This window comes from Mus musculus, chromosome 17 (genome assembly GCF_000001635.26).
Source record: "Mus musculus strain C57BL/6J chromosome 17, GRCm38.p6 C57BL/6J".
NCBI lineage: Eukaryota > Metazoa > Chordata > Mammalia > Rodentia > Muridae > Mus > Mus musculus.
Window position 1 is genome coordinate 17,867,119 of NC_000083.6, and position 27,333 is coordinate 17,894,451.

Below are 27,333 nucleotides of genomic sequence, written 5' to 3' on the forward strand. Positions count from 1 at the left end.
AAAGTTAAGGACTCTTAGATGAGCTCATCCTGTCTGTAGGGTTGGTCATAATTGCCAGTAAAGCTGAGAAAGTGACTAGAAGACAGGCTGAGCTGTGACGAATTTGTGCGCCAAGCATATTCATTTGTTACAGCTTCCATGGTAACGAAGACTGATGAGACAACAGAATATTGCTACTGCACAGTTCTGTAAGCTATAAATTCAAGATCAAGGATTCAGCAGGACTGTGAGAGAAGATCTGTTCCAAGTCCATAACCCCGTAACTCAGCTGCTACTGATTTGTTGACAGTGTTTCACAATGTTTCCTGTCTCTCTGCCTTTTTCAGTATGTGCTGTTTTTCCTCTCTCTCTCTCTCTCTCTCTCTCTCTCTCTCTCTCTTTCTTTCTCTCTCTGTCTCTCTGTCTCTGTCTCTCTCTGTCTCTCTCTGTCTCTCTCTGTCTCTCTCTCTCTCTTTCTCTCTCTGTCTCTCTGTCTCTCTCTCTCTGTCTCTGTCTCTCTCTGTCTCTGTCTTTCTCTGTCTCTTTCTCTGTCTGTCTCTGTCTCTCTCTCTCTCTCTCTCTCTCTCTCTCTCTCTGTGTGTGTCTGTGTGTCTGTGTGTCTGTGTGTCCAGATTTCCCTTTACACAAAGATTCCAGTCACACTGGATTATAGCTCTACCCTGGTCTGATATGAATAACTTAAATAATTATATTTTCAACAACCCAGTATGTAAACAGGTGACATTCTCACGCATTTTGGAGATATGTTGGTGATGCCAAGAAGTTTCATGCAGCTGGGAGAGGGGTGTGGCTGGAGTAACGGAGGGATGAGGAGGAAGGGAGAAAGGGAATTTCTTAGAAAAGTTATGAAGTTTCTCTTTTCCCTTTTCTTCTCTTTTCCCTTTTCTTCTCTTCCCCTTCCCTCCATCCCAATCTTCTCTTCTTCTCCTTTTCTTTCTTCCTTCATTTGAGACAGTGTCTTATGCAGATCAGGCTGGCCTAGCACTTTCTAAGAAGCTGAAGATGATCTTGAACTAATTTTCTTACCTCTGTGCCTGAGTGCTGGGACTTCAGGCATACCTCACTATGTCTGGTTTATTTGGTGCTGGGGATAGAACTCAGAGGTTTTTAGATGCTAAGTAAGCACTCCACCAACTTAATATTATCTGTAGATTCAACAGTAAGTTTTCTAATCCATTTCCAACAATTATGTTACAATATCAAACAACAAATAAAACATAGCACAGGGCAGGAGAAATGGCTCAGCCATTAAGAGCACTGGTTACTCTGCCAAAAATTCTGGGTTTGATTTTCAGTAGCATGGCCACTCACAATCAGCTGTAAGTCTAGATCCAGGGAATTGTATGCCATTTTCTGACCTCTGTGGGTACCAGGCATGCACTTAGTGCACAGATGTATGTGCAGAAAATACTCATATACATACAATAAAATAGATCTTTAAAAATAAGGAGAAAGAAAAGTGACTCCACATTCCCCTATAGCCGTCTACTGCCAATAGCTTCTCTGCCTTGGTGTGGCCTCAGGAGCCTATTCCTAATCTACACTGGAATTTTTAGTTGGCTTGATTTTCTGCAGATCTTCTATATGTAAGCATGGCTGTTTCCTGTGAGTTCTTACGGGCAGCAACCATAGCACATCCAGAAGGTCATATTTCATAGCATTTCTCCTTTTCCAGCTCTAACATTCTTTTTGCCCCTGCTCTTCCACAATGTTCACTGAGCCTGAAGGGTTTGGTATAGATGTCTTGCGTCTGCTTTATTTCACTTATCTCATTGAACAGTATATTAATAATAGGTACAACATTGTTATGCATACTGTACTTCAAAAGTTTTACTAATGTTGGAAGGAAAAATTGGAGGCAGAGAGGAGAACCATAAAATTCTTGAAATCAGAGCAACGATGTCATTCCAGCCTGGTCTAACTATCACAAATACCTGATTTGGGAGGGAACCCTGTTTATGTGGAAGAAAAAGAAATTGGGGAACTTTTCATTTCTGATTTCCGGAAACCAACGCCTCTGCCTATTATGTGGTATGGAAGGTAAGCAGGCCACCCACTTCCAATGGAAATAATAGGGCAATAGATGAATTTGTCAGAGATTACATCTCTACCCTAGATGCTGTTCTGATCCCTCAATTCCCTGACACAGAAATGCTTTGTGTTCAGAGACTCCTGTCCTTAGAGTTGGTGGCTTCCCAGCCTCCCTTCTGTGCCTCTAGATTTTCAGATGAAGGAGGGGGTAGGAAAAGATTGGAAATTATATTAATAACTATTTATTTATTTGCTTATTTATGTTTTGAGAGTTCATAGTGTTAAACAATGTGTCCACACGGTGACACAGAGGACAACTTAAAGAAATTAGTTCTTTTCTTTCAGGAATTCTTGGAATAGAACTCAGGTCACTGGACTTGGTAACAAGAGTGTTTACCTGGTAAAGCATCTTGGGTCCCAGAAATGAATTTTCTCTGGTTTTCCTGTTTCACCCTGCTCAGCTGCTAAACACTTTAAAAGTCATCTTTCATTTCTTACATGCCAGGAAATACTCTCTTCCTCTCTTTGGTTATTTCTCTTTTTTCTCCCTCCCCCATCCTCTCTTCATCTTTGTCCTGTCTGTCCCTCCTTTCTCTTTATTTTCAGTAAAAAAAAATGTAGTATAATATATGCAGAAAATATTGTACAGACCATTTCTTGATAAATCTTCCCATGGTTAATGTGTCTGTGTTAATAGGTCTATGTAACCAACACTGAATAAGGAAAGAAAGCATTCTTGAGCCCTCTCTCAATCTGCACTGTAAGTGTAAGCATTGTCATATATATACTTGACATATTAGGTGCCTGAGGATTCTTAGGCTACAGGCTATGAAATTCTAGCCAGCCTGGGTTTAGCAACAGTTGAGTTCAAGGCTATCCTGAGCAATTTAGTGAGATCCTACCTGAAAAAAATATTAAAAAGCAATGGAGCCTGGTGTGGTGGTACACACCTTTAAACCAAGCACTTAGCTGGTAAAGGCAAGAGGATCTCTGAGTTCAAGGATAGCTTGGTCTACATAGTGATTGCCAAGACAGCTGGCACTACATACAGAGACCCTGTCACTAAAGACCAGTTAATCAGTTATTTGCAAAGTGGAGATATAAGAAGTGATGCAAAATTGTAACTCACCAGCAGAAAAAAAATGCCTAGATTTACTGAGTAAAGGGCTGGGCATGACTCAAAGGTAGAGCTCCTACCTAGAATCTTCCAGTGAGGAGCTAAGGTAGCTTGGGGGTAGAACTTCTGCCTAGAATCCACAGTGAGGGTCTGGGGATCTGGTTCATTCTAAGAAGTAGGGCATTTGTTCATCATGTATATGGGCTTGGTTTCTGTTCTCTATATTGTCACCACCGCAAAACAATAAGGAGAAAACTGATACAAAATACCACAACTAAATACCGTAAATACCAAAAACTAAAAGAGAAATATCCATAAAAACCTTTAAAACAAAAAATAAAAATAAAGGCTACAGAGCATGCATTATTTGTCTCCTTTTATTCACATTTATTGTGTGTGTGTGTCTAAATCATAATGTGTGTGTAGAAGTCAGAGAAGAGCTGGCAGGAGTCAGTTGTGTCTTTTCACCATGTGGGTTTCTGAATTGAACTCAAGACAGAAAACTTGGCTGCAACCTCCCTTCCCTACTGAGCCATCTTGTAGGCCCCTAGCTGCCTTATTTTTCAGCCTTATATAGGTGGAACTTTACCTAGGGTTTCTATTTTTGCTCATGGTATTTTTCATAATTTCATGTCTGTCAGGCACATCCACAGTAACTGATATAGTGACAATTTACTCCCTAGTCTTATAGAACAATGATTTTTGTCTTTGTAGTATGTAATCCTGTCTCTGAGGGATTTTCAGTAAATTCATTGTCTCATTGGTTTCTACTGCTATGATAAACACAATGACTTTCATTTTAGAAATTGCAGTTCACCACAAAGGGAAGTAATTCAGGGCAGGAACTCAATGAAGGAATCTGGAGGCAGAAAATGAGGCAGAGACCCTAAAGGAGTGCCTCTTACTAGCTTGCCGGCTTCCCATGGCTTGATCAGCTTGCCATTGCTTCCTCTAAAAATGTATTCATTTTATTTTATGTATATTAGTGTTTTGTCTGCTTGTATGTGTACACATCACAGGCATGGGCCTGGTACCTGCAGACGCCAGAAGGAGTCACTGTATCTCCCAGAACTGGAGTAATAGATGTTTGTGAATCACCATGTTGGCCCAGGAAACCAAACCCATGTCCTCTGCAAGAGCAATCAAATGCTCTTAACCACTAAGCTGTTTTTCCAGACCAACAACTTGCTTGTTAGATGACAGAATACTCACTGCCCAGGGATGGTACTGCCCACAGTTTGTGGTGTCCCCCCATGTCAATCATTAATTAAGAAAATTATAGACCTACCTACAGGTAAATCATTCATTTTACAAACCGGAAGATGAAAGCTCAGAGAGATGAAGTCCTGAGTTCCAGGAGTCTGTTACTTCCCGCTACCCTCAGCTCTTCTTGACTTTTTCATTACATACTCTAGAGATACATATTTCTGACACAGACTATTGGGTCCTGGTCTAACTCTATGGTTTCTCTGGGTTCTGATCATTAGTGGAATGTGTCTCAATCTTCCGGGATTTCTGAATAGAACTGAGGAAAAAAAGTGGGGAAGTAGGCTTGGGGTTACTTGAGTAACAGGAAATCAATGTTCCTTCTGATTTTCAAAATGCACAGGATGTGGTTTAACTGTGTCATCACAACTAGAGATTAAGACAGAGCCCCTTGGAAATAAGGTACTGTACAGTCCCCTCAATCATAGGTTCCTCACACTCCCAAGTTCATAATAACCCGAGCTTCCTTTTTCACTGTACTTTTCACCTTAGTGATTGTTTTCTTATCCTCTGGGATGGAGTCTAAAGGGAAAATTTATTTATTTATAGCTCTTGTGAATGTATATAATAGATGTATGGAGGTTTCTCTTATACTATGCAATCCCCTAATTCCTTGGTCGATGCCTTCTCTGAGTCCTAACATTTGATTCAATTCCGATGCTATTTACTTTGGGTTAGTGAAGACACAGAGATGCAAATCACTCTGGGCTAACAGTTTAGTAGTATCAGGCTGAGGATATAGTTCTATTAGTAGCTTGCCTGCCTGATAGGCAGGAAACTCTGAATTCAGTCCCCAGCACCACACAAAACAGGTGTGGTGATATGTATTTGTAATCCTATTTTGCAGGCAGGAGAGATGGCTCACTCAGTAAAGTGCTTACTATGGAAGGATGAGGACCTGACTTTAGATCTCTAGAACCCAGTTAAAAGATGAGAACAGTAGTGCATACCTATGACGCCAGAGATAGAAACCAGCAGAACTCCAGAATGCATTGGACATCTGGTTTAGTAAATTGGTATTCTCTGGATTCACTGAGAAGCTCATTCTCAAAATAAGGGGGAGGGTAATAGAGGAATATATCTGCTATTAACTTCTAACATCCAGATGTATCTACACACACAAACACAAGCATAGGCAAACACATACACATTCATGCTCAAGTATATGTATTCATATATACACATGCACACAGGATTTAAAGATCATCCTTGGTTTAGAGTGCATGAGATCTTTTCAAAAACAAAAAAACAAACAAAGAAAAAAAAACCAACAACCAACCAACCAACCAACCAACCAACCAACCAAAAACAGACTTTCACAGTTATTTACACATCTGTGTTACTTGGTTGCAAATCAGATATTTTCTCTGAAGCTTTTTCTTTTAAAATTTTGTTTCCAATTTTTATTAGTTCTTTGAAAATTTCATAAAATGTATTTTACTCATATTAATCTCCTCATCGAACTCTTGCCAGATCCACTCCCACTTCCCTGCCTTCCCAGATTTTATACTCATTTAATTTTTGTAAAACCCATTCAGTACAATTTGTGCTTCCTGCGTAATTTCTGATGTGTTACCTTCCAGTGTAGTATGGTTGATCTACTAGAGGCTATACCTTTACTCCCTGCCCCCCGCACCCCGCCCCCCAAAAAGAAAAAAGAATACCTATAAGCTTCCAATTTTCAATAGATTCTCAGCTAGGCACTCAAGCTCAATTCTCCTTTCCATTCTGGGATACGATCTGGTTTGAGTTTGCACAGGCATTGTTCACACACTTGTGATAACCCTTGAACCTTGGGAGGGTTGTGTGTGATATACATTTTCCATTTAGGGTTGAGCATTCACTAGTCTCTTGTTCTCTATACCTTAACCAACTGTGGATCTCTGTGTTCCTTATTATCTCCAGGACATAAAATAATATTTCCCTGATGGAAGTTGAAGGAGGTGCTAATCTATATATACATTGATAGTCACTGATAGCTTGTTAACACTATGTCTATTTAGCAGAATAGGAGTAGAAGGTTCTGTCCTAGGGCCTCTGAGCTCCATAAATATAGGTTAATGCCTCTAATAATGGGGGCAGATAGGAGTTTTGATGTGTGGCATTGCCTTAATTCCAATGAGGATGTGGTTGATTACTTCCATGACGTCTATGCCACTATTGCATCAGTGGCTATGTCTTGTCAGGATGGTTGTTATTGCAGCTCTCAGTGTTCACAAATGGGTAAGACTGGTGATTCCTTTTCTCTTCTCATAGTGTGAATAGCACCTTTTAGCACTATACAGCTATGCTATAGATCTATACATCCAATAAAAACATCATGACGCTGGCCTACATGCAAACTCATTGATCACTGAAATAGGATTGAGATTCCAGATATAAGTCCACACTCTGAAAAGCATTATGTTGAAAGCACAACATAAATCCGATTTTTCTCTTCTTACCTCATTTGTCTCCATGTAAGGACCAGGCCTGATTTTTAAAAAAAAGGCTGCATAGCATCAGCTCCAGGAATAGACCATTAGTCCCAGAAACTAGGCCATAGGCACCAGCTCCAGGGAGAGACCATAAAATCCAGAACAAGATCATAAACCCCCTACAAAGGAACAGCCTGGGCATAATCACAAAAATGGAGAAATATCTTATCTCAGAATGGGCCATCTGTGCTGGGCAGCCCAATCTCATCCTATGGTTAAGTGCTTATGACATAGGAGTGCAGACTATGAATCACCTATGACCCCCTCAAATCCACTAATAAAACTTTAGATTACCCTGTCCTTCTAGGGAGTTCCTCCTGGTTTCCTATGAGAAGTCCCCATCTCAAAGAACAGTTAACCCCTGCATGTTGGTTGTTTCTGCAGAATAAGTGCTCTTTGTTTTTGCATACTATTGTGTCTGGGGTCTTCCTTCAGTGATTTTCAGACCCTTACATTAATTTTTAATGAAAAGACCAATAGTACACAGGACAACAGATGCTATCTTCAAGAAATGATGCTGGTTAAACATGATAGCTACATATAGAAGAAAAAAGAGCTTAATTCTTATTCTCACTCTGCACAAAATTCAGCTCCAAGTGGATCAAGAACCATAATATTAGGTGTGTTGCCCTGAATCTGATATAGAAAAAGGCAAAGAATACAGGTGAACTGATTGGCATAGAAAAGGACTTTTTAAAATAGGTCTTTAGCCCGGAGTAGTCCTGGTGGGAACAGAGTGCCCTGGTTCCTGCCCCTGAGACAGGGCTCTGGCATGATCCTCCTCCATGACTGTGGAGTGTGGATGGCTGTTGTGGATTATGGCTTGTTTGTATAATAATGTATGCATTTCACATTCCTTTGCAGAATGTCCTCCCTGTTAATGTTAATGACTCCATGATAATTAGAAAGAGCACCAGTCCAGGAGTTGAGGGTGTGGTTATGTCTCAGCAAAATGATAAACATTGGGACCTTCAAGACAGCCCTTGAGGCCATGAGTTTGAAAATCTATAACTTCTTAACTACACCAAACAGGGATGCAGTATGAATTATGAGGGGTTTCATGAATCTAAGCTAACAAAGGCAGCTGCATCAATAAGCCAGCTTGTCAGAAAGATATAAAGGCAGGCAGATTTCTATGTTCAAGGTCAGCCTGGGACACAGCAAGTCCAGGCCAAGGTGTGATAGAAATACGAATTTCAGGACAGAGTCCCACTCAGCTAATTTATCATCTGTGCTTATAAATGGAAAACTGATCTCTGAATTTTTGCAATATTAAGAAAAAAATGTATATTTACTGTCTCCTAAGAATGGGGTCATGGGGTCTGAGGTCATGGGATGTTAATTCATAAAATAATCAAAAGGAAAACCTGGAATGAATGACTGGATTGATATGTAAAATAAAAGAATGCACCTATGTTCTGTAGGAGATGAGCTATCCACAGAAATTTTTAGGATAAAAAGAGAATTTCTTGGAGAAACACACACACACACACACACACACACACACACACACACACACACGCACGCACGCACACACGCATGCACACATGCAGGACATGCACAGAGAAATCTCTTAGAATAGCAAGAAAGCAAAATAAAGACAGATCTCCATTGAGAAAGCAGAACACAGAGAGAAGCAGATTGGAAAAGCTGTGTCAAGCAGAACACAGGTTGTCAGCATGGGTCCACGATTTTGTAGCTCCCAGACATTCTCTCTCTCAGAACTACTTTCCAAGCCAAGGCTGGTCGATGGTACATCTCACAGAGGGATATTATCTAAAATATATATTAAAAAACCCTAAATAACAACAACACACAATGATAAACAGGCAATAGAAAAGACAGAGGTTTCTGAAAGGATGAATTACTAATAGCTGAAATACATTTAATTGAAATTTCAAAATCCTTAGCCATCAGGAAATTGCAAATTAAAAGTACTATGAGATTTTATTTTACTGTAGTAAGAATAGCCGAGATCAAAGAACCCGAATGCCATCAAATTTTGGTGTGTGCACTCCTCTCTCTCTCTCTCTCTCTCTCTCTCTCTCTCTCTCTCATTAGGATATGACACGTATTCACTGCCATTGGCAGTGGAAACAGGAGTTCCATTCTGGGTTCATTCTCTTTGGAGCAAGTACCTCAGATGCCAGATACAGTATAAACTTTATAAATTTGGTTGTAGCTACACTGAGAGTCACAAGTGAAAACACTTGTATCATGGGGGCAACAGATAGACCAAATGCTATAATAAAAGGGATCAGACAGTTGCATAGCTCAAGGGATAGAAGTCTTTCCCCTTCTGGCTTCTTTTCCCAAAGGGGACATATACCTGCTCCCTGCAGAAGGACAGTTATGAAAATTTGTGAGTTTACGGCCTGTGAGTGAACTAAGTGGACAGTATTATTAATGACGCTATAGTACTAACTGTCATTTGGAATTATTTCAGACTAACAAGAAAATATATGTTCTTTTTTCTTTATTGACTATCTTGGGTTGAGGTAAAAAAGTCTAAAAGGTTATTTCAAGTTTTCCTAATGAGCATGTAGCCTGAAGGTCAACAGGGAATGCCTATAGCACAGTGGAACTCAAAGCAGATGAAGCTGGAAGTTAGAGCCCGTTCTTTACATTGCATTTAAAGTGTTTTCAGAAAGGGAAGTAGAGTTGGTCCCCAAATTGGTGCCTGTATCACTGGTCTGAGCTGAGTCCTCAGTCAGGGCCCTCTCTAGGCTGGCAGGTAAAGAGTGGATTAGTCTTTCTCTGAAGTCCTGGCCCATAAAGACATAAAGCATTGGATTGAGGCAGCTGTTGAAGAAAGCCAAGGGGCTTGTGATTTTCAAAGCAGTTACAATGCCTGGAGTCATGTTCTTCAACCGTTCACGGACTTGGATTGTGGATATGAGGGCCACTACTTGAAATGGGCACCAGCAGAGGAAAAAGGCAGCCACAACAAAGGAGAGAACCCGCAAAGGACGGCTGGATTTGATCAGGCCCTGCCTGTGAATTTTAGTGGTTATTAACCCATAGCAAATGGCAACAATGGACATGGGAGTGCTGAACCCAATGATGAACCTGATGATTCCTCTGACAGTGAGCATGGTGACGGCCACCTTCCTCTTCTCTACAGGATCTTTGGTCCAGGGGGAGAAGTCGAAAGTACAGGCTGTTTTCCCTGGTCCAAGTCTACTATTAGGGACTGTGGTCAAACGAATGATAACTGGCAATGTAAGAAGAAATGCACAAATCCAGGGTACGATGATTACCTTCTTGGCTAGGCTCACAGTGCGGTGGTTCTGAGCCCAGACTGGATGCAGAACACAAATACAGCGGTCCAGTGCAATGAGGGCAATCAGGAAGACACTTCCAAATAGGTTTATGTCTATTACAGTATATATGAATTTGCACATGAACCAACCAAATGGCCAATGTCCTCCCATGACCATGCTGGCAATGTAAAATGGCAAAGTGGAAGTGAAGCAAAAGTCAGCAATGGCCAAGTTCAAGTAAGAGATGGTGGTGACAGTGTGTTTCATGCGGAAACCAGCCACCCAGATCACGAGCCCGTTGCCCAGAACCCCAAGGACAAATGTGACGGCAAAGATCAAATATGAGAAGACATCCAGAACGATGTAGCCAGCAGATACTGATTGAGTACTCCCAGATACATTCATGAGGTTCACTGCAGACTTGTTCATGAGGAGAGACATGTTGGTGTCCATCTTGTAGACTCCTAGAACATTAAAAAAGAGGTGTGTTTATTTATTTGTCTTACCTTTTTTTTTCTCTCTGTGAGACAAGGTCTCAGTACACATCCTTGCTAGCCTAGAACTTTTTCTATAGACAAAACTCATAGAATCGTTTTCTATATGTGAACTCATAGAAATCTGCCTGCCTCTTCCTCTCTTGTGTTGGGATTAAAGTGGCATATCACAATGCTTGGCTTCATTTTTTTATTTTCCATGTGCATGTGTTTTCTATACATGTATGAGTGTATGTATGTATTGGTGTGGTTATGTACATATGTGCACATGTATGTGGAGTCCAGAGATTGATGTTGGGAATCATCCACTACCATAACTCCACCTAATTCACTAAAACAGGGTCTCTCAACCAAATCCAGAGCTCATTGCTGTGACTAACCTTGATAGGCAGATTGCTCCAAGAATTGGATCTCTTCACTTTCTGAGACTGGAATTATAGCTGAGCCACTCTGTACAATTGACATATAGTTTTCTGGTGATACAAACCGTGGCCCTCACACTTGGATGTAAGCATTATAGCAACTGAGCCATTTCCTCAGGACCTATTTTTGAAAATGCTGCCTCAAGCAATTTTCTCTTCTTCTTCTTTTTTTTTTAAGTTTCTATTTTTTATTAGATATTTTCTTTATTTACATTTCATTTACATTTCAAATTTTATCCCCTTTCCTCATTTCCCCTCCAACCCCCCCCCCCCATTCCATCACCCTTCCCCCTGCTTACTAATCCACCCACTCCTGTTTCCCTGTCCCGGCATTTCCGTACACGAAGGCATTGAGCCTTCATAAGACTAAGGGCCTCTCCTCTTATTGATGTCCCACAGGGCCATCCTCTGCTACATATGAGACTGAAGGCTTGAGTCACTCCTGTGTACTCTTTGGTTGGTGGTTTAGTCCCTGGAAGCTCTGGGGAATACTAGTTGGTTCATATTGTTGTTCCTCCTATGGGGCTGCAAACCCCTTCAGCTCCTTGGGTCCATTTATTACTGTATCCAGTCTACTTCCTTTTCAAGTCCTTCACACTCAAGCTAGGGAAAACTCACCACTGCCGGACATTCATTCATGTTGTTAACCTCTTATCAGATGGGGAAGGTGTGCCTATGCTTTCACAATTGCTAATATGCACTCTGCTGACAATGCAATTAGTTGGCTGGTGTAAATCCTTAACTTGCAAGAGAAAAACAAAACTGGGTAAACAGTACATAGGTAAGAATTATGTTCACCACTTCAATAAAAGATCAAGCCAACAGGATGGGTTAACATTGCAGCAGAGAGTCCTAATTGGATTGTTAAAAACAGAAGGAGAAGACTTGGTGACAGAGGGGTATGTGTTGGAAGATGTCATTAGGCCAAGAGTATGAGGATGATCATGTATGTAACTGTCAAAGCATAAATAAGAGTTATTGTCAAAAAACTTGTGTTCAAACAAAAGTTGTACACACATTTTATTGTAGAATTTCTCACTATAGCTAGAAAATAAAAGCAACCTGTCCTAGTTTTCTTTTCAAAAGAAATTTGGGAAGAAAAGGGTTTGTTTAAGTGTGTATTTTATACTGTATTATGAAGGAAAATCAAGGCTGAGACCTGGAGCCAGGAACTGAAGCAGTGGCCATGGAGTAGTGCTGCTCTTTGGCTTAATTTTCATGAATTTCTCGGCATGCTTTTTTACACAAACTAGCACTAGCAGCCCAAGAGTGGCACCACAATCAGTGAGCTGAGCCCTCCTAATCAATCACTAAACAAGAAAATGCTTCACAGACTAATCTAAAGACCAATCTCATGGAGGCCACTTCACAGTTGTGGTTTACTCTTCCTAGATAACTCTAGCATGTGTCTGGGTGAGATAACCTAAATAAAGAAATTGCATACACAAAGTATGGTATTTCCAATTGATGTATAGCTTTTGGACATAAAAAGGAATGAAACACATAGATTGTAGTAGCATGTACCTATAATCATAGCACTTGGGGTATTTAGGCAGGAGTACAGCAAATTTGAGGCCTGGATATACAATGGAACTCTCTCAAAAGGTTAAACAAAACAATAGAAAATGAACATATAGGATGACAGATATACTTTAAAGGTATAGTGAAAGGGAATCCATACACAAAATGTTATATGATACATTATTCAATTTATAACAAATAACCACAATAATTAAGTTTACAAGAAACAGCATGCTAGTGGATACAGGGGCCTGACTGAGGGAGGGAGAGAGAATTATTGCTCAAAGATTATGGGATTTGTTTTCTTTTAAGTGATGAAATATGTCTAGAATTAGATAGGGTTATGGTTGCAAAACATTTTAAATACACTTAATGACACTTAATTTTAAAGTGATAAAATTTAAGCTGGGTGTGGTGCTGGTGGTGTATGCTTGTCATTGCAGCTCTTGGAAGACGGCAGAAAGATTTGACGCTGTGGCTGGCATGAGCTGCATAGTAAGTTTAAGACCAGACTGGAATGCATAGCTAGATGTGGTCTCAGTAAACAAACAATAAAGGCCTGAGAAAATTGCTCACTTAGTAAAGTTCTTGCTACAAAATCACAAGAACCTAAGCTTTGATGTCCAGCTGTATACGAAGCTGGTAACGTAACATGTGCCTGTCTAAAGTCCCAGTGCTGGAGGAGCAGAGACGGGAGGCTCCACAGGGCAACCGATCAAACTCCGCTGAACTCCAAGTCCAGTGAGAGCTCTTTCTCAAAAAAATAAAGTTGATTGCCTCTTCAGGCAAGCAACAACAACAGTAAGAAAAAAAGTAGCAGGTAAATTTTAATTACATTTATTTTCAAACAGCCTAAACAAAACGGTGTGTGGACACTTGGAAACTGGCAGAAGACAGCTTCTGTGATGCAGAATGAGACTGATCAGCTATTTCTCTGCATGAGTACTTCATTACACACCTACCTCTTACCTTACTAGGGCTTAAAAAAAAAAGACTTCTTTCCTCTGCTGAGAGGGAACATTTCCATGAGTAATGGCCTCAGCGGACATCTCTGAAATTGTTTCTTTTATATTATTTCTTTTAAATTTGATATTATAATTTCACAATTTCTCCTTTCCTTTCTTCCTTCCAAACCATCTATCCCATATGCCCCCCGCCCCTCAACTCCATCCCTTCCCTCTTTCAAGGGTATGGTCTCATTTTTTAATGAATTGTTGTTACACACATACACACACACACACACACACACACACACACACACACACACACACACACACAGAGAGAGAGAGAGAGAGAGAGAGAGAGAGAGAGAGAGAGAGAGACCTAAATACAACTTGCTTAGTCCATATAATGTGACTTGTGTGTATGTTTCCAAGGCAGATCATTTGATATTGGATAACCAATTGAAATAAGCTTTTAGAATTGATTTTGAATCATGTGTATATGTGTATGTATCTGTGCATGAGTGTAGATATCCAACAAAGCCAGAGATGGCAGATCCCAGATGTGACATGCCTGACTTATGTGCTAACAACTGCACGCAGGACCTCTTCAAGAACAGCAAGCACTCTTAACATCTCTCCAAGAAGTGTCTCTCCAGCCCCTTTGTGAGATTATCTTGATAGAAAGAAATAATGTTCTCTTTGTCTGTGAGATTTCTGCAATATGATTTAAGGCAAGAAAAGTCAGGAGAGAAAGGAAGGTTCTAATAAGCTGTGGGTCTGAGATGTCACTGGATTATATATGCATAGTATTATTCATGTCAAAATGGCTTCCCCTAATATCAACTGCAGACTTCCTTAAATAGGGTAGAGGGAGTAAAATGCATTAATAGGACTAGGCATGAATTAGTGATTGATAAGTAGCATGTACTGAATAACGAATGTTTTTTTTATGTATGTGTATTTGTGAACATGCATATAGATGTAAGAGGTCAATGTCATGTGCCTTCCTAATAACTCTTCATCTTATGCTTTTCAGACAAAGGGCCTTACTAAACTTAGAGCTACATTGATTGACCAATGAGCTCCAGATATCTGCCCATCTCCCTTTTTTCCCCACATGTCAGTCCCAATGCTGAAGTTGAGGACTCACACTACAGCACCTAGCTTTTATGTGTGTGTTGGTGATCTGAATAAAGGTACTTATTGCATAGCAAAGAACGTATTGACTGAGGCATCTTTTCTGCCAGAGGATTTACTTTTTATTGTTTTTGTTTTTATTATGACATTGTGAAAATTAGAAAATAGACTGGTCCTGGAACATTAATTTAATTTCTTAAAAAATATTTAATCTTTCAGTCTGAAATTTCAGCAATGATCTCTTTCTGACCCTGCTCTGTCATACTACTTTGGGAGGTGGGTTGACTCACATAATATTGACTCCAATTTGAGATAGAAAAGAGTGACAATGACCATCAAATTTAAAATTCTATGGAGGAATCAAATTGCAATGCCTCATTAATAATGTTTACATTCCTTGACAGCATGCCGAAATGAAAATTTGGTTGGTAAGGTTATGGAAATGTTGAACAAATATTAAATTAAAGGTAAGTCCTTCCTACTTCCTTCATTTCTCTCTCTTTCCCATTTTCTAAGTAAATTAGGCTGGTCTTGAACTTATAACAGTCCTACTTGTGCTTCCCAAGTAGTAGCATTACATATGTGTGCTATCAAAACCAGATAACCCTCCTTTTCTTCCTCCTTTTTGCTTTTTGTCTTTTGAGACATGATTTTATGAATCTTAAATTTGCCAAGGATAGATGTACACTTCTGGTTCTCCTTTCTCCACTCCCTAATTCTGGGATTGTAGGTATGAGGAATCCTCAGTTTACAAGATGATTAACTCCAGGTCTTGTATGCTAGACACATACTCTTCATTCTGAGCTACAATCGCAGCCCTGCCACTCTCCTTTCTTGAAAGCACCCATGGGACAGGCTAAAATCACCTGTGTAGGTCACATTATGATTGACCCTAAACGGTTTACAGTTTTAGAAACTATTTGTCTCCTCTTCCTCCACATTCCACCAAACCCCGATCACCAAGCTCTGCTGAGGGATGTTTATTCTTAAGAATCTATGAGGCAATGAATAACAATGTTTACAAAATGAAGAAGGAAAATTCTGCAATGACAGGTCACAACATACAAAAGCAGAAGAACTATAAGACATAGTCCCATCTACTATTGGAGGAACAAGATTGTGGTTTGGATTGAATAGTAATGTTGTAGGACACCATTTATAGAGCTCGTTAAATCTTTCAATCACTGTATTACATCCTCACCTTCTGCAGACCCTGATAAGGTTGAACTTGATTAGACAACATCAACATTGTGATAGAAGAAATTCAGGCTTTGAGAGAGGAAAAACAATTAAATTAGCAGTTCTGGAGGAGACAGAGGTGAACTCATGAGGATCTGAGACTTGTTTGCTTGGGGGTTCATCACTGCCCACAAAGATTATGCCCCCCACCCCGTGCACAGCCACTGCCCTCCACTCTCCTGAAGCACCTTCTTTAGCTTCATATCTATGACCAGGTAGTAGCTATCACAGGCTTATATCTGGCTTCTGCTTTTCCCACAGATTTTTCACAATCTACTTTTTCCAGGAGTGCTATCTCTGACTAGTACACACTCAACACTTTTCCTTGATTCCTCCCTACAAATGGACACATCAATATTTTCTAGAACATTTCATCTTCAATCCAAGTTACCATTCACTTTCATATCACCCTTTAATTACCAACCACACCTTTGACTCGCTTTTGTGGCAAAACATCCCAAAAGAGTGATGTGTGTTGCCCATATTTACCATTTTATTTTATGGTTTTCCACAACTGAACTTAATTTTTCCTTTCCTTTCTTTTTTATTTACATTTTAAGACAGGCTCTTATGTAGTCCAAGATTACCTTAATTTACTACACATAGCCAAGGATTACCTTAATATTCGGATTCTCTTGCCTGTACATCTCCAATGTTGAGATTGAAGGAGTGCCACTGTGCAGTTAATGTGGTACTAGAGACAAAACCCAGGCTTTGTGTGTGCTAGGCAAGCATTCTACCCACTAAGCTACATCCCCATCCCTCTACTACACAAAGTCTATTATCAGCCAATCTCCAATCTGCAGGATGCATTCTCATCAAGTTGTGCAGGTTTCTAGGCAAGTTTTCTTACCTGAACTTTCCAACAGCTCTGGACAGATCTACAGCTGATCTCCTGAAGAAAGAAGCCTGTCTCTACTGAGCTCAGCAGAAAATATACAAAACCAACAGGAGGAGGGGAAACAGCAGAAATGCATTGGGTAACAGGAAACAGTAAACAAGAAACAATGGTTTTCTGTGATTTACAAGGACCCTGAGAGTATATCCAAATCAAATTTTTTTTTCTTAACAGCATTTGGTGACCAGGTTGGATTGTTCTGGAAACTGGAGAATCTGAGAACTTTCATCTGCTTTATATTTCGTGGGATACAGAGGTGTAACCTCCATATCAGAGCAGAAGGAATCTAGGTGCCCAAGAACCTTCTGATCATATGGAAAAGCTATGAGGCTGGGGTAATAGAACTTATCATAAACAATGAAAGACAGAGATGGAGAGGAAAGAAATAGGAACTATATACCCAGACAGAGGAAGATAAATGTGAACAGTTCAGACAGTCAGAGATGGTCAGCCATTCTACACTTAGTCACAGTCTCCAAGATCCATCACACAATAGCCCACATTTCTGTCAACATATCTTTGTGATTTTTCATAACAAACACCTTTTAGAAAGTTCCCAAGAAAGGGAGATGTTGTGAGACTTTTCCTGGATGGATATCAAAAGATGCCTATTTACTTGAGAAAGGACATGGAGGACAAAAAAAGGTAATGAACATGTCACATCCAACTTGGTAAATCAGTGATCTTATTGGAGTGAAGATATGCAAACTCAAAAGGAACTCACAGAAATTGTCCTAAGGGGTATCATTTTTATATAGCAAAGGTCTCACATACCAAGAGAAAACAAGAGAGGAAATCAGTAGAGAGTAATCGATGAACAGAATGTCAGGTTGTTTGAACTCTGATTGTTTTTTTTTTTTTTTTTTGAAGATAGTTTGATGGGAATCTAGCTCCTTCATATTTCACCATCCCTATTACAGAAACTTTGTTCTTTCCAGACCAATAATCCATGGTGATCACACAGTATCTGTACAAATACTGAGGCATGTGTGTTTTGGGTACAATCTAGAGGATGAAGAAAATCAGGAAAGTCTTAGGGTAGACTTCTGCTCTGTGTGGCCATGTTTGCACAATCTATGCAAATTCAGAGGAATTGGCAATTCACTGTGAGCTGTGTTGGGGGTACTCCCTGCTAGAGATACCAAATCATTACTGTCAGATAATAGACCACTATTAACTGTCTCTGGGAACTATGCAGGTTCTCAGTTAGATCCAGGCCTGGGTAGGTGACTTGTTGGGTGATAATTATCTTATTTAAGCCATTTAACCAGGGCTGTGCATTTTCTATCAAGGGTGAGAAAGTTAATATTTAATACCTGGCAGGTTTCAGGATCCTCAACTCAGCTTTATAGCATGAATACACAGAAAATATGCCAACAGTTCATCATTTAAAAAGATAGTAGTTGTATTTCACATTACTTCACACATTATATTTTATTCATTTGTTATTGTTCAAGCAAAACAACCCAAACCAAAACAAAAAAATCTAACCATACAAGAAAACTATTCCTGGCTTGGAGGCTGTACAACAACTCGTGTTGGTGGGACTGGGGAGAGGGCATCCGTGCTTAAGATCACTCTTGCAGACTGCAACAACAACCACACAAATAGTGCCTGGATGTGACCATAGTTTAGGAGGCTCAGTCATTTTACCTGTGATTTCAGAGTCATGATAGTTACAAATAGAATTTTTATTTGAGTAGAATAGACAGGAAAACTGAACAGAGTACATACTACAAATTCCAGTGTAGCAAATATTATCTAGATCTTATAAGACATTCTTATCTCCTGACAGGCTCTCTGGGTGAAAGTTTTGATCAAGCTCATACCAACCACTGTCTTCCTTTCAGACGTTGTTTGGAAATTAAGGCACATGATAGGTTCACTTTTCCCTTCACCCTCCACCCCAGCCTCTAGATTGTTCTCTCATCAACTTACAAAATAATCTTGTCTTTGTGCAGAAACTGGATTCTTATTCTTTCACCAGTTAAAGCCCAAATTCATCAGAATCCATCAGAATGTGATTGTTCAGATTTAGAGTGTTTAAAGAACCAATTAAAGCTAAATGAGGCCATAAGGGTGGGGTCCAAATCCAATATAAGTGTTGTCTTTTTGAAAGGAAAGAAACACCAGGGTGGTGTAAGCTTATGAAATGTGTATGTTATGTGAGGATGCAGAGAGATGATGGCTACCTGTAAGCAAAAGAAAAGCCCTGGGACCAATATTGTGATCCTGGACCTCCAGCATCCAGAACTGTGACAAAATCAGTTGCTATACTTCAAGACACCCAGAGTGTGTTGATTTGTAGTGACAACCCTTGCAAACTAAGCGTTTTGCTTTAGTTTAGTGATTCTTATGTCTATGATGACCTTAAATCTATTCAATTCCCACAGTATATTAAAGAGGATGAGTATGGACGGTAGGTATAGATCAATTAGCAGAGTGATTGTCTAACCTGCAGGATGGTCTGTAGAAACCGATGAGGATTGTACATGCCTGTATTTCAAGCACTCAAGTGTTGGAGACAAGAGGATCAGAAGTTCAGATGTCTACTTAGTGTGTTTAAAGACAGGTTGAGCTCATGGGAACCTGTTTTCAAAATGTGAGCGTAAGAGAGTGACTGGTGAGAACATGAAGAGAGACAGAGACAGAGACAGAGATGTTGTGGCACAAACTAAAGAATGTGACCATGAGTTTATTTTTGACATTTCTCTATCTATGGTAGTGTCTATGTCCTCTCTCCTTTTGTCTGAGTTAGTAAAGACCTGAGTTGTTAGGGCACACAGTTGTTGTCCACAGAGACGTGAAGAATGTCTTCATATGGAAACAAATCCATACATATGCTGTTAGAACTGTTTAATAAGCATGGAGGCAACATTGTGCTTGTGATCATCTCAGTCTTCATGTGTATATTTGCTTGTGCCTGTAGAGACCAGGAATAGAATTCTAGTGTCCTTGGATCTGGAGTTATAGGGAGCTGTGACCTGTTTGATGTAGGCACTGGGAAGTGAAGTTGGGTCCCCTGGAAGAGCAGTAAGTGCTATTAGTCACTGAGACGTCTATGTAGGTACCCATCTTCATGTTGTAAAAGCAGAAAAATCTTTCTTAAATGTATGAATGTTTTAACTTCCTGTATGACTGTGCATTGCGTTTGTGTCTGGTACCTGCAGAGGCCAGAAGACACTGAATGCCCCGGAACTGTAGTTGTAGATGGTGTGAGCCACTATGTAGGTCACTGGAATCAAACCTGGATCCTCTGGAAGAGCATTCAGTGCTATTAATCTCAAAGCCATCCTTCTAGCCCCAACTCCTTCCAATTTTTTGAAAAAGAGTGAAAGGTTTGGGAGGGTGGTGTCTCAGTGGTTAAGAATAGGTATACCTCTGCTTAAAAGAACTGAATTTTGCTGCCAAAGCCCATGTCAGACTGTTCACAACATTTTGTAAAGTCAAATCAGAACCAAATTCAAAAAACCAGAGCACAGATGCTAGGGCCAAAAATTGACAGGACTGAACTCACGTTTTCCACAGATAAATGGTAGAAGAACATTTACACTATGATTATAAAAACTCCACTTGGGCTGGAGAGATGGCTTAGAATTTAAGAGCACTGGCTGTTCTTCCAGAAATCTAGGTTCAATTACCAGCACCCACCTTGTTTCTCACAACTACCTGTAACTCCAGTTCCTAGGGATCCAGTGTTATCTTTTGGCTTCTGAGGACACCAGACATGTATGTTATACACACACAACTTTAAGAAAAATGTCCATATAAAAAATACAATGAAATAAAAGGATTCCAATAGCATCCCATTTGCCTGGCTTCTGGGAATCTTAGGAAACCAAGAGTTTCTACAACAAGGTTGGTTTCAGTTTTCTTGTTCCTCTCAGAGTTTCCTTAAGTCTATAGTGAGAGCCAAGTACTTCATTTACACCACAGGAACCGAAGAGTGTAAGAAGGAGACCTCAGCTGGTTGTAAGTTGTGTTCTAGTAACTGAAACTTACTTTTTGAATGGCTGTTATATGTGATGGACACTTCCTAAAACCCTGTGAAGAGATGTTTAAGACCATATTTACTTTCACCAGATGGCTGCTGAGTTCTTGACTTAGAATATGTGTTGAACAGAAACACTTGAAACTATGGGGAAATGGGTCAGTGTATAAGTGCTTGCCTTGCAATCATGCAGAACTGAGTTGAAGACACTTGAAAAAAGTCAAGTGGAGGAGTCTGATTCTTGTGCTTTTTATATGTCCACCCATTATGCTATAATTGTTGGTACAATGTGTTGCTTGTATCTTTCTTTTCATCTTAAAGTACAAGTTTAATGTGATTTCAGAAGAAAGCAGAGGGTGTAATTGGTACTGTGCCATGGGAGGTATCAGGATAAGAACTGAGAACTTTGAGTTTGGCTGTCTGGAGTCCACATCCATGAAGGTGGAAATTTGGAGTAGTTCCAAAGACTCAAGACAGTATGGAGTGGATTAATGAGAAGATAGGAGGTGGGAAAAATATAAAGAATATTTATAAGTTCTGAGATTGTGCTGTGAGTTTTTTTTTCACAGAAACAAGTCTGTTTAATGAAACAAAGCTTATCACCTTTTTCTCCTTTGCCCTTCTTGCCTCCATACTCAAGTGAATGTAATGTTTCTCATATGCTAGTTAGATGCTGTTCTACTAATCATGTTCCTTACTAGGTGTATCCTAGGCAGTAATCTACCACTGATTCACACTTCTGGTCCCTTACTACTAAATGATTCTAGGATGATGCTCTAATGTTGAACTACATCCCAAGCATTCAATTTACTTTTTTATTTCTTGATATGTATGGGTATTTTTCATAAATGTGTGTCTTTTTGCCCCATGCTTTCTTGGTGCATGAGAAAGTAGGTAAAGAGCTTTGGATCTCCTGGCATTGAATTTACAGATATAAATCTACATGACAGTGCTGGGAACTGAACTGAGATATGCCGGAAGAGCACACAATGCTCATATTTTCTGAGTAGTTTTGTTTAGCCCCCTTTTACTTTTTATTGTGTAGAACTTATCCCAGTATATTATCAAACTGTACCTCTTTCTGTATTGGAATCAAGCCTTGAATATGCAGTTCTCATCACAGCCTCAAATAACAGTTGGGATTTTTGGTGTGAGGACCATGTTTGGGTCTTGAAGGGAGGCAACATGATAATTCATATGTTAATGAGAATGCTCTACTGGAAAGTATATCCTGATGTTATTGTTTGTTTGTTTGTTGTTGTTATTGTTTTGTTTGTTTTTTCCCCTTGGCTTGGAAGAAAAGAGATATTAAAAACTCAAGAGATGAATATCTAGGAAGGTGTGAGACATATACTGAGCCAGTGCATGTGGAGAGGCCACTTGAAACGAACGATAACTCTTGCTTCTCTGGAAGTGGTACACACAGCAGCATGGAGATATGGCAGCTGGTACAGCAAAAAATCCCCAGAAATTGATACCATTAAAAAAAAAAAAACCTCTGAGAATATTAGAGGGAATGATATAATTTGAGAAGCAATCAAAGGGAGGGAATAATCAGTTTACTGTGTTTGTTGTGTGTGTGTGTTAATGTTTATGAATGTGGGGATAAACATTAAACAAATAACTCTGTTATTCTATGTGTTTTAAATATTTTTTGGTCAAAGCCTCTTTCTGGGACTGTAACATATTATTGGGCTGGATAGTCAGGCAAGGAAATTTCACAGATTATCCTGTCCCTGCCCTGTTCCACAACTGGACTTGTAGATGTATGCCACCATACCTTGTTTTGACATGGGTGATGTAGATATGAACTCAGGTCCTTATTGGATGGCAAGTGCTTTATAGCTGGGAGCCATCTTCCCAGCTTGGAGTATGTATGCACATATTAAACAGGAAATGAGCATGGTAAATAGAATTAGCAAAAAAGTTCTGCTTCTGAAAGTTACTTCTTCAGAGTCATGGTTTCATTAGTTATAAAATGGGGATGTGTGTCCTAAGATAATTATAATGGGATAATTGGCATATGTTGGGGTTTCACCATACACCGACCATCCTAAGCAGCACATGATTTCTTCTGTGACTCATAGATCCTGACGTGCACAAAAGAGTGATTGAGCTTTAGCATATTTGTCTTTCTACCTATATTTTCTATCTTCTATACTATAGAAGTGGTTATCAACTAGGAGTCATTATGTCTTCCAAAGGAAAATGGTCATTTATAGATATTTTAGTTATCATAGCTGGACAAGAGTTGCTCCATTATACCCAACCACAATTAAGTACTGACAGATGTCAACAGTGCTAGGCTTGAGAAATTCTGAAAAACATTACACAATGTCCTGGTTAGGATCTTAGTGAAAAGAATGTGTTAGAAAAAGAAAAGTAGGAACTGCTATGAGAAACAAAGCAGAGAAATCATCATTGTATCACCATATGAGCATAATCAGCTACTGTGGCAGGTTCATATCAAATGAGGCATATTAGTGATGCAAAATTTGAAACTCTAAAATTAAATTAGGGTTCCAATGCTTGTCTCTTCTGACAAAAACAGAAAAAAAACCCACAAACAATACTCTACCAAAATCCTTAGAATATGGCTTTGGCTTGATAAAACAGTGGTGTTGCTGTCTCTCAATATTGACATGAGATTTACAGTTGAGCAAATTATCGGGGTGTGTAGTGTGACTTTTCCTAGGGAAACATGACACATGTCTACTCACCCCAGAAAATTCATGAGAGACTAACAGAATTACTACAGCAAAGAGCAATTTTGTGAACTGATATCTTCTAACATTCCTTGGTAATTTTAGCACTCTGAAAGGTGAAGCAGAAAGTCAGGAATATGAGGTCAGCTGAGATACTAACTAAACCCTTTCTCAACCATACATTAAAAAACAAAAAAACAAAGAACAAAAAACAAAGCCTACACCCCCCAACCAGTCAACTAAGAAGTGGTCAGTATTACTATTCCTTCTAAAGATACATTGATAAGTCTAAAACGTTTATGGTGGTGCAAAAGTACCCTATATTTTATGCAAGTACATTTTAAGGCAGGATTAATTAATAATTGATAAAATTTCTTTTTGCTATTATATTATATTATATTATATTATATTATATTATATTGCTGGAGATAGAACCTAAAGTTGTTTACCCACTATATAAGTGTGCTACCATTAAGCCCAAGTCTCATATCCTTAATGGGGGATATAGATTAGTAGATGTGTGAGTAGAATTGCGTCCTTTGTAAATGGCTCAGGCTCTACCTTAAGAAGCAGTGAAGATTCAAGATACACTCTAGCCTGGTCAGGATATATATTCAAAAGTAGATGGAGAGACAACTTCCATCAAGAAAATCGTGATTTGTTTCGCAAAGAGCAAGTGATCAGATTGTGTGACAGAGGGCACAGACACATTCAGCAGCATCTGCCACCTGTGGTGTGGTAGGAGGCCTCAGATCTAGCTAGATTAAAGTCTGTCCTTTTATATAGTTTTCAGGGTCATATTTCCTATTAACCTCATTCTAGTCTTAAAAGAAAAAGAAGAAATGATAAACCTTTTAGAATTTTTATACAGGCCACTCAAAATTCCAACCACATTAAATAAAGAATGCATGGTCTTTCAGGAGAAGTCCACAAACTCCATTAAAATTCACCCTCTAACACTCATAACAGTAAACTGTGCAGTCATGCATACTCTTTGTATACCAAGGTGGTAGAAACTTCACCTTAATCAGGCACTGGATTGAATATAGTACCTACCTGTTCCTCTGTCCAGCTGTGTCTAGGATGTTCCTTCATGTTTAAACATTCTCTTTGTATTAGATAAGAAACCAAGATACCAACAAGCATCACCAGAAACCACACTTATACATTAACAAGGGCCTGCATGTGCCCTCTGTTTTGTTATAATATTCTTTGAACTGTGGTGGTTTTAACCTCTTTGTACAAATTCAAGAAGATCAATACTCAAATTTGGTCTACCACAATTTGAACCATAAAGGGTCAGCTTTTTTCCATATATATACCACTCACCTCATAAATCCTCACTAAACTGCCATTGAAATCTATAGCCCAGAGTCCATTAGGCAGTACTCATTCTATGGGTCATCCCATTGAGTATCTCTTGTTTGTTCTTCTGTGTCTTTCTCTCTGTGTGTCTGCTTGTCTTTCTCTCTGAGTCTTTTACTCTTTCTCTCTGGAGTGTACATTTATTGCTTTGCCAAAAACCCTTTTTGATTGTGGTTGAAGAGATGGCTCAGTGGTTAAGAGCACTGACCGCTGCTCTTAAAGAGGTTGTGGGTTCAATTCTCAGCAACTACATGGTGGCTCACAACCATCTGTAATAGGATCCATTTGAAGATAATGACTGCGGAATCTCATATAGAAAATAAATAAATCTTTAAAAACTTTTTGATTAAGGTTTTGACATCTCTCCACTGAATTATTTATTTGGTGAACAGAGAACTGATGAAAAACCTTTACTGAAGTATAGTCTACTAAGTCCATTGATTTCCTTGAAGTGCTAAAGTCCTTTCACTCATATTTTCCTCTCTGTTCACCCTCAGTTCAGTATCACTGTTGAGACATGAGGGCTTATTATTTTTTGTAATTAGTTTAAAAGCAGGAATAGTTTTAAGAATATGAGAAATGTGGAGAGCTATGCTACCCCAGAAAGGTATGCAGTAAAGTGCTAGTTTTGAAATGTTACTGTGAAAATGCTCTCCTGTAGTAGCAGGTGGTATACATTCTAAATGAGTGTCATGTCAGAAGGAGCCAAATATCTGAGAAATGGTTGTTTTTGAAAACTTTCAGGTGCAGACAAAATGGAATCCAACTACTCCATCCATCTGAATGGATCAGAAGTGGTGGTTTATGATTCTACCATCTCCAGAGTTCTGTGGATCCTCTCAATGGTGGTTGTCTCCATCACTTTCTTCCTTGGTGTGCTGGGCAATGGACTAGTGATTTGGGTAGCTGGATTCCGGATGCCACACACTGTCACCACTATCTGGTATCTGAATCTAGCATTGGCTGACTTTTCTTTCACAGCAACTCTACCATTCCTTCTTGTTGAAATGGCTATGAAAGAAAAATGGCCTTTTGGCTGGTTCCTGTGTAAATTAGTTCACATTGTGGTAGATGTAAACCTGTTTGGAAGTGTCTTCTTGATTGCTCTCATTGCCTTGGACCGCTGCATTTGTGTTCTGCATCCAGTCTGGGCTCAGAACCACCGCACTGTGAGCCTGGCTAGGAAGGTGGTTGTTGGGCCCTGGATTTTTGCTCTGATTCTCACTTTGCCCATTTTTATTTTCTTGACTACTGTTAGAATTCCTGGAGGAGATGTGTATTGTACATTCAACTTTGGATCCTGGGCTCAAACTGATGAAGAAAAGTTGAACACAGCTATCACTTTTGTAACAACTAGAGGGATCATCAGGTTCCTTATTGGTTTCAGCATGCCCATGTCAATTGTTGCTGTTTGCTATGGACTCATTGCTGTCAAGATCAACAGAAGAAACCTTGTTAATTCCAGCCGTCCTTTACGAGTCCTTACAGCAGTTGTGGCTTCCTTCTTTATCTGCTGGTTTCCCTTTCAGCTTGTGGCCCTTTTGGGCACAGTCTGGTTTAAAGAGACATTGCTTAGTGGTAGTTATAAAATTCTTGACATGTTTGTTAACCCAACAAGCTCATTGGCTTACTTCAATAGTTGTCTCAATCCGATGCTCTATGTTTTCATGGGCCAGGACTTTCGTGAGAGATTTATTCATTCCCTGCCTTATAGTCTTGAGAGAGCCCTGAGTGAGGATTCTGGTCAAACCAGTGATTCAAGCACCAGTTCTACTTCACCTCCTGCAGACATTGAGTTAAAGGCCCCATGAAGTCTGTGATAAGGGATGGTTTTCATTCCACTTCAGTCCCATTCCACTTCTGCCTTCCTTACCTTATGCTGTGTCCTATAGCATTTTTAATCTGAAAAAAAAAAAAAAACTTCTGTGTCCCCTGAATCTGGAAAATGAAATAAAAGTCAATGTTAATATTGTTGTTCTTTTGTGTTCTTTTAAAAACTAAGCCTTTATACTCTAAACAAAACTAATGTAGTGGAGCAATGTACTACAAGAGAGGAAAAGAGCAATGCATATTCTCAAGGCTTATACATGATGGTAAATATTAAAAATAAGTTATTCTATTTCATAGGCTGAGAAGATGTCTCAATGGTTAATACAAATTTCTGCTTTAGTAGAATACCTGAGTTTAGTTTCAACCACCCACAGCACCTGAATTACAATTGGTAGTAATTCTATCTGTAGAAAATTCAAGGGCTCCAGACTTAGTAAGCATTTATACTCATACGCATTTGCTGTCTTCACACAAATAACTAAATATAAAATAAAATATTAAATATTATTTATCATTAATGAGTAATATTAAATGTTATTTAATATTATTAATATATAAATATTAATATAAAATAGTATTTATCATAACAAGTATGTTATTGCTGGGCATGCCTATAATCATAGCATTTGTCAG

The 27,333-nt window shown here is 39.2% G+C and overlaps 2 protein-coding genes across 2 annotated transcripts; one reads left to right on the forward strand and one right to left on the reverse strand.

The window, feature by feature from the left end:
* Positions 1 to 9,352: 9,352 nt before the first annotated feature.
* On the reverse strand, positions 9,353 to 16,821 carry Fpr1 (formyl peptide receptor 1). The gene is made up of 2 exons (NM_013521.2): positions 16,765 to 16,821; positions 9,353 to 10,618 (listed from the first exon to the last, which is right to left on the reverse strand). The coding sequence occupies exon 2, from the start codon at positions 10,605 to 10,607 to the stop codon at positions 9,513 to 9,515; it is 1,095 nt and encodes a 364-aa protein (NP_038549.1). The 5' UTR covers positions 10,608 to 10,618; positions 16,765 to 16,821; the 3' UTR covers positions 9,353 to 9,512.
* Positions 16,822 to 20,705: 3,884 nt separating this feature from the next.
* On the forward strand, positions 20,706 to 26,834 carry Fpr2 (formyl peptide receptor 2). The gene is made up of 2 exons (NM_008039.2): positions 20,706 to 20,781; positions 25,615 to 26,834. The coding sequence occupies exon 2, from the start codon at positions 25,626 to 25,628 to the stop codon at positions 26,679 to 26,681; it is 1,056 nt and encodes a 351-aa protein (NP_032065.1). The 5' UTR covers positions 20,706 to 20,781; positions 25,615 to 25,625; the 3' UTR covers positions 26,682 to 26,834.
* The last annotated feature ends 499 nt before the right edge of the window (positions 26,835 to 27,333 follow it).

What these genes read in the sequence shown, in the direction of transcription:
- Fpr1 (NM_013521.2), bottom strand. Translation starts at nt 10,607, where the DNA reads ATGGACACCAACATGTCTCTCCTCATGAACAAGTCTGCAGTGAACCTC.
- Fpr2 (NM_008039.2), top strand. Translation starts at nt 25,626, where the DNA reads ATGGAATCCAACTACTCCATCCATCTGAATGGATCAGAAGTGGTGGTT.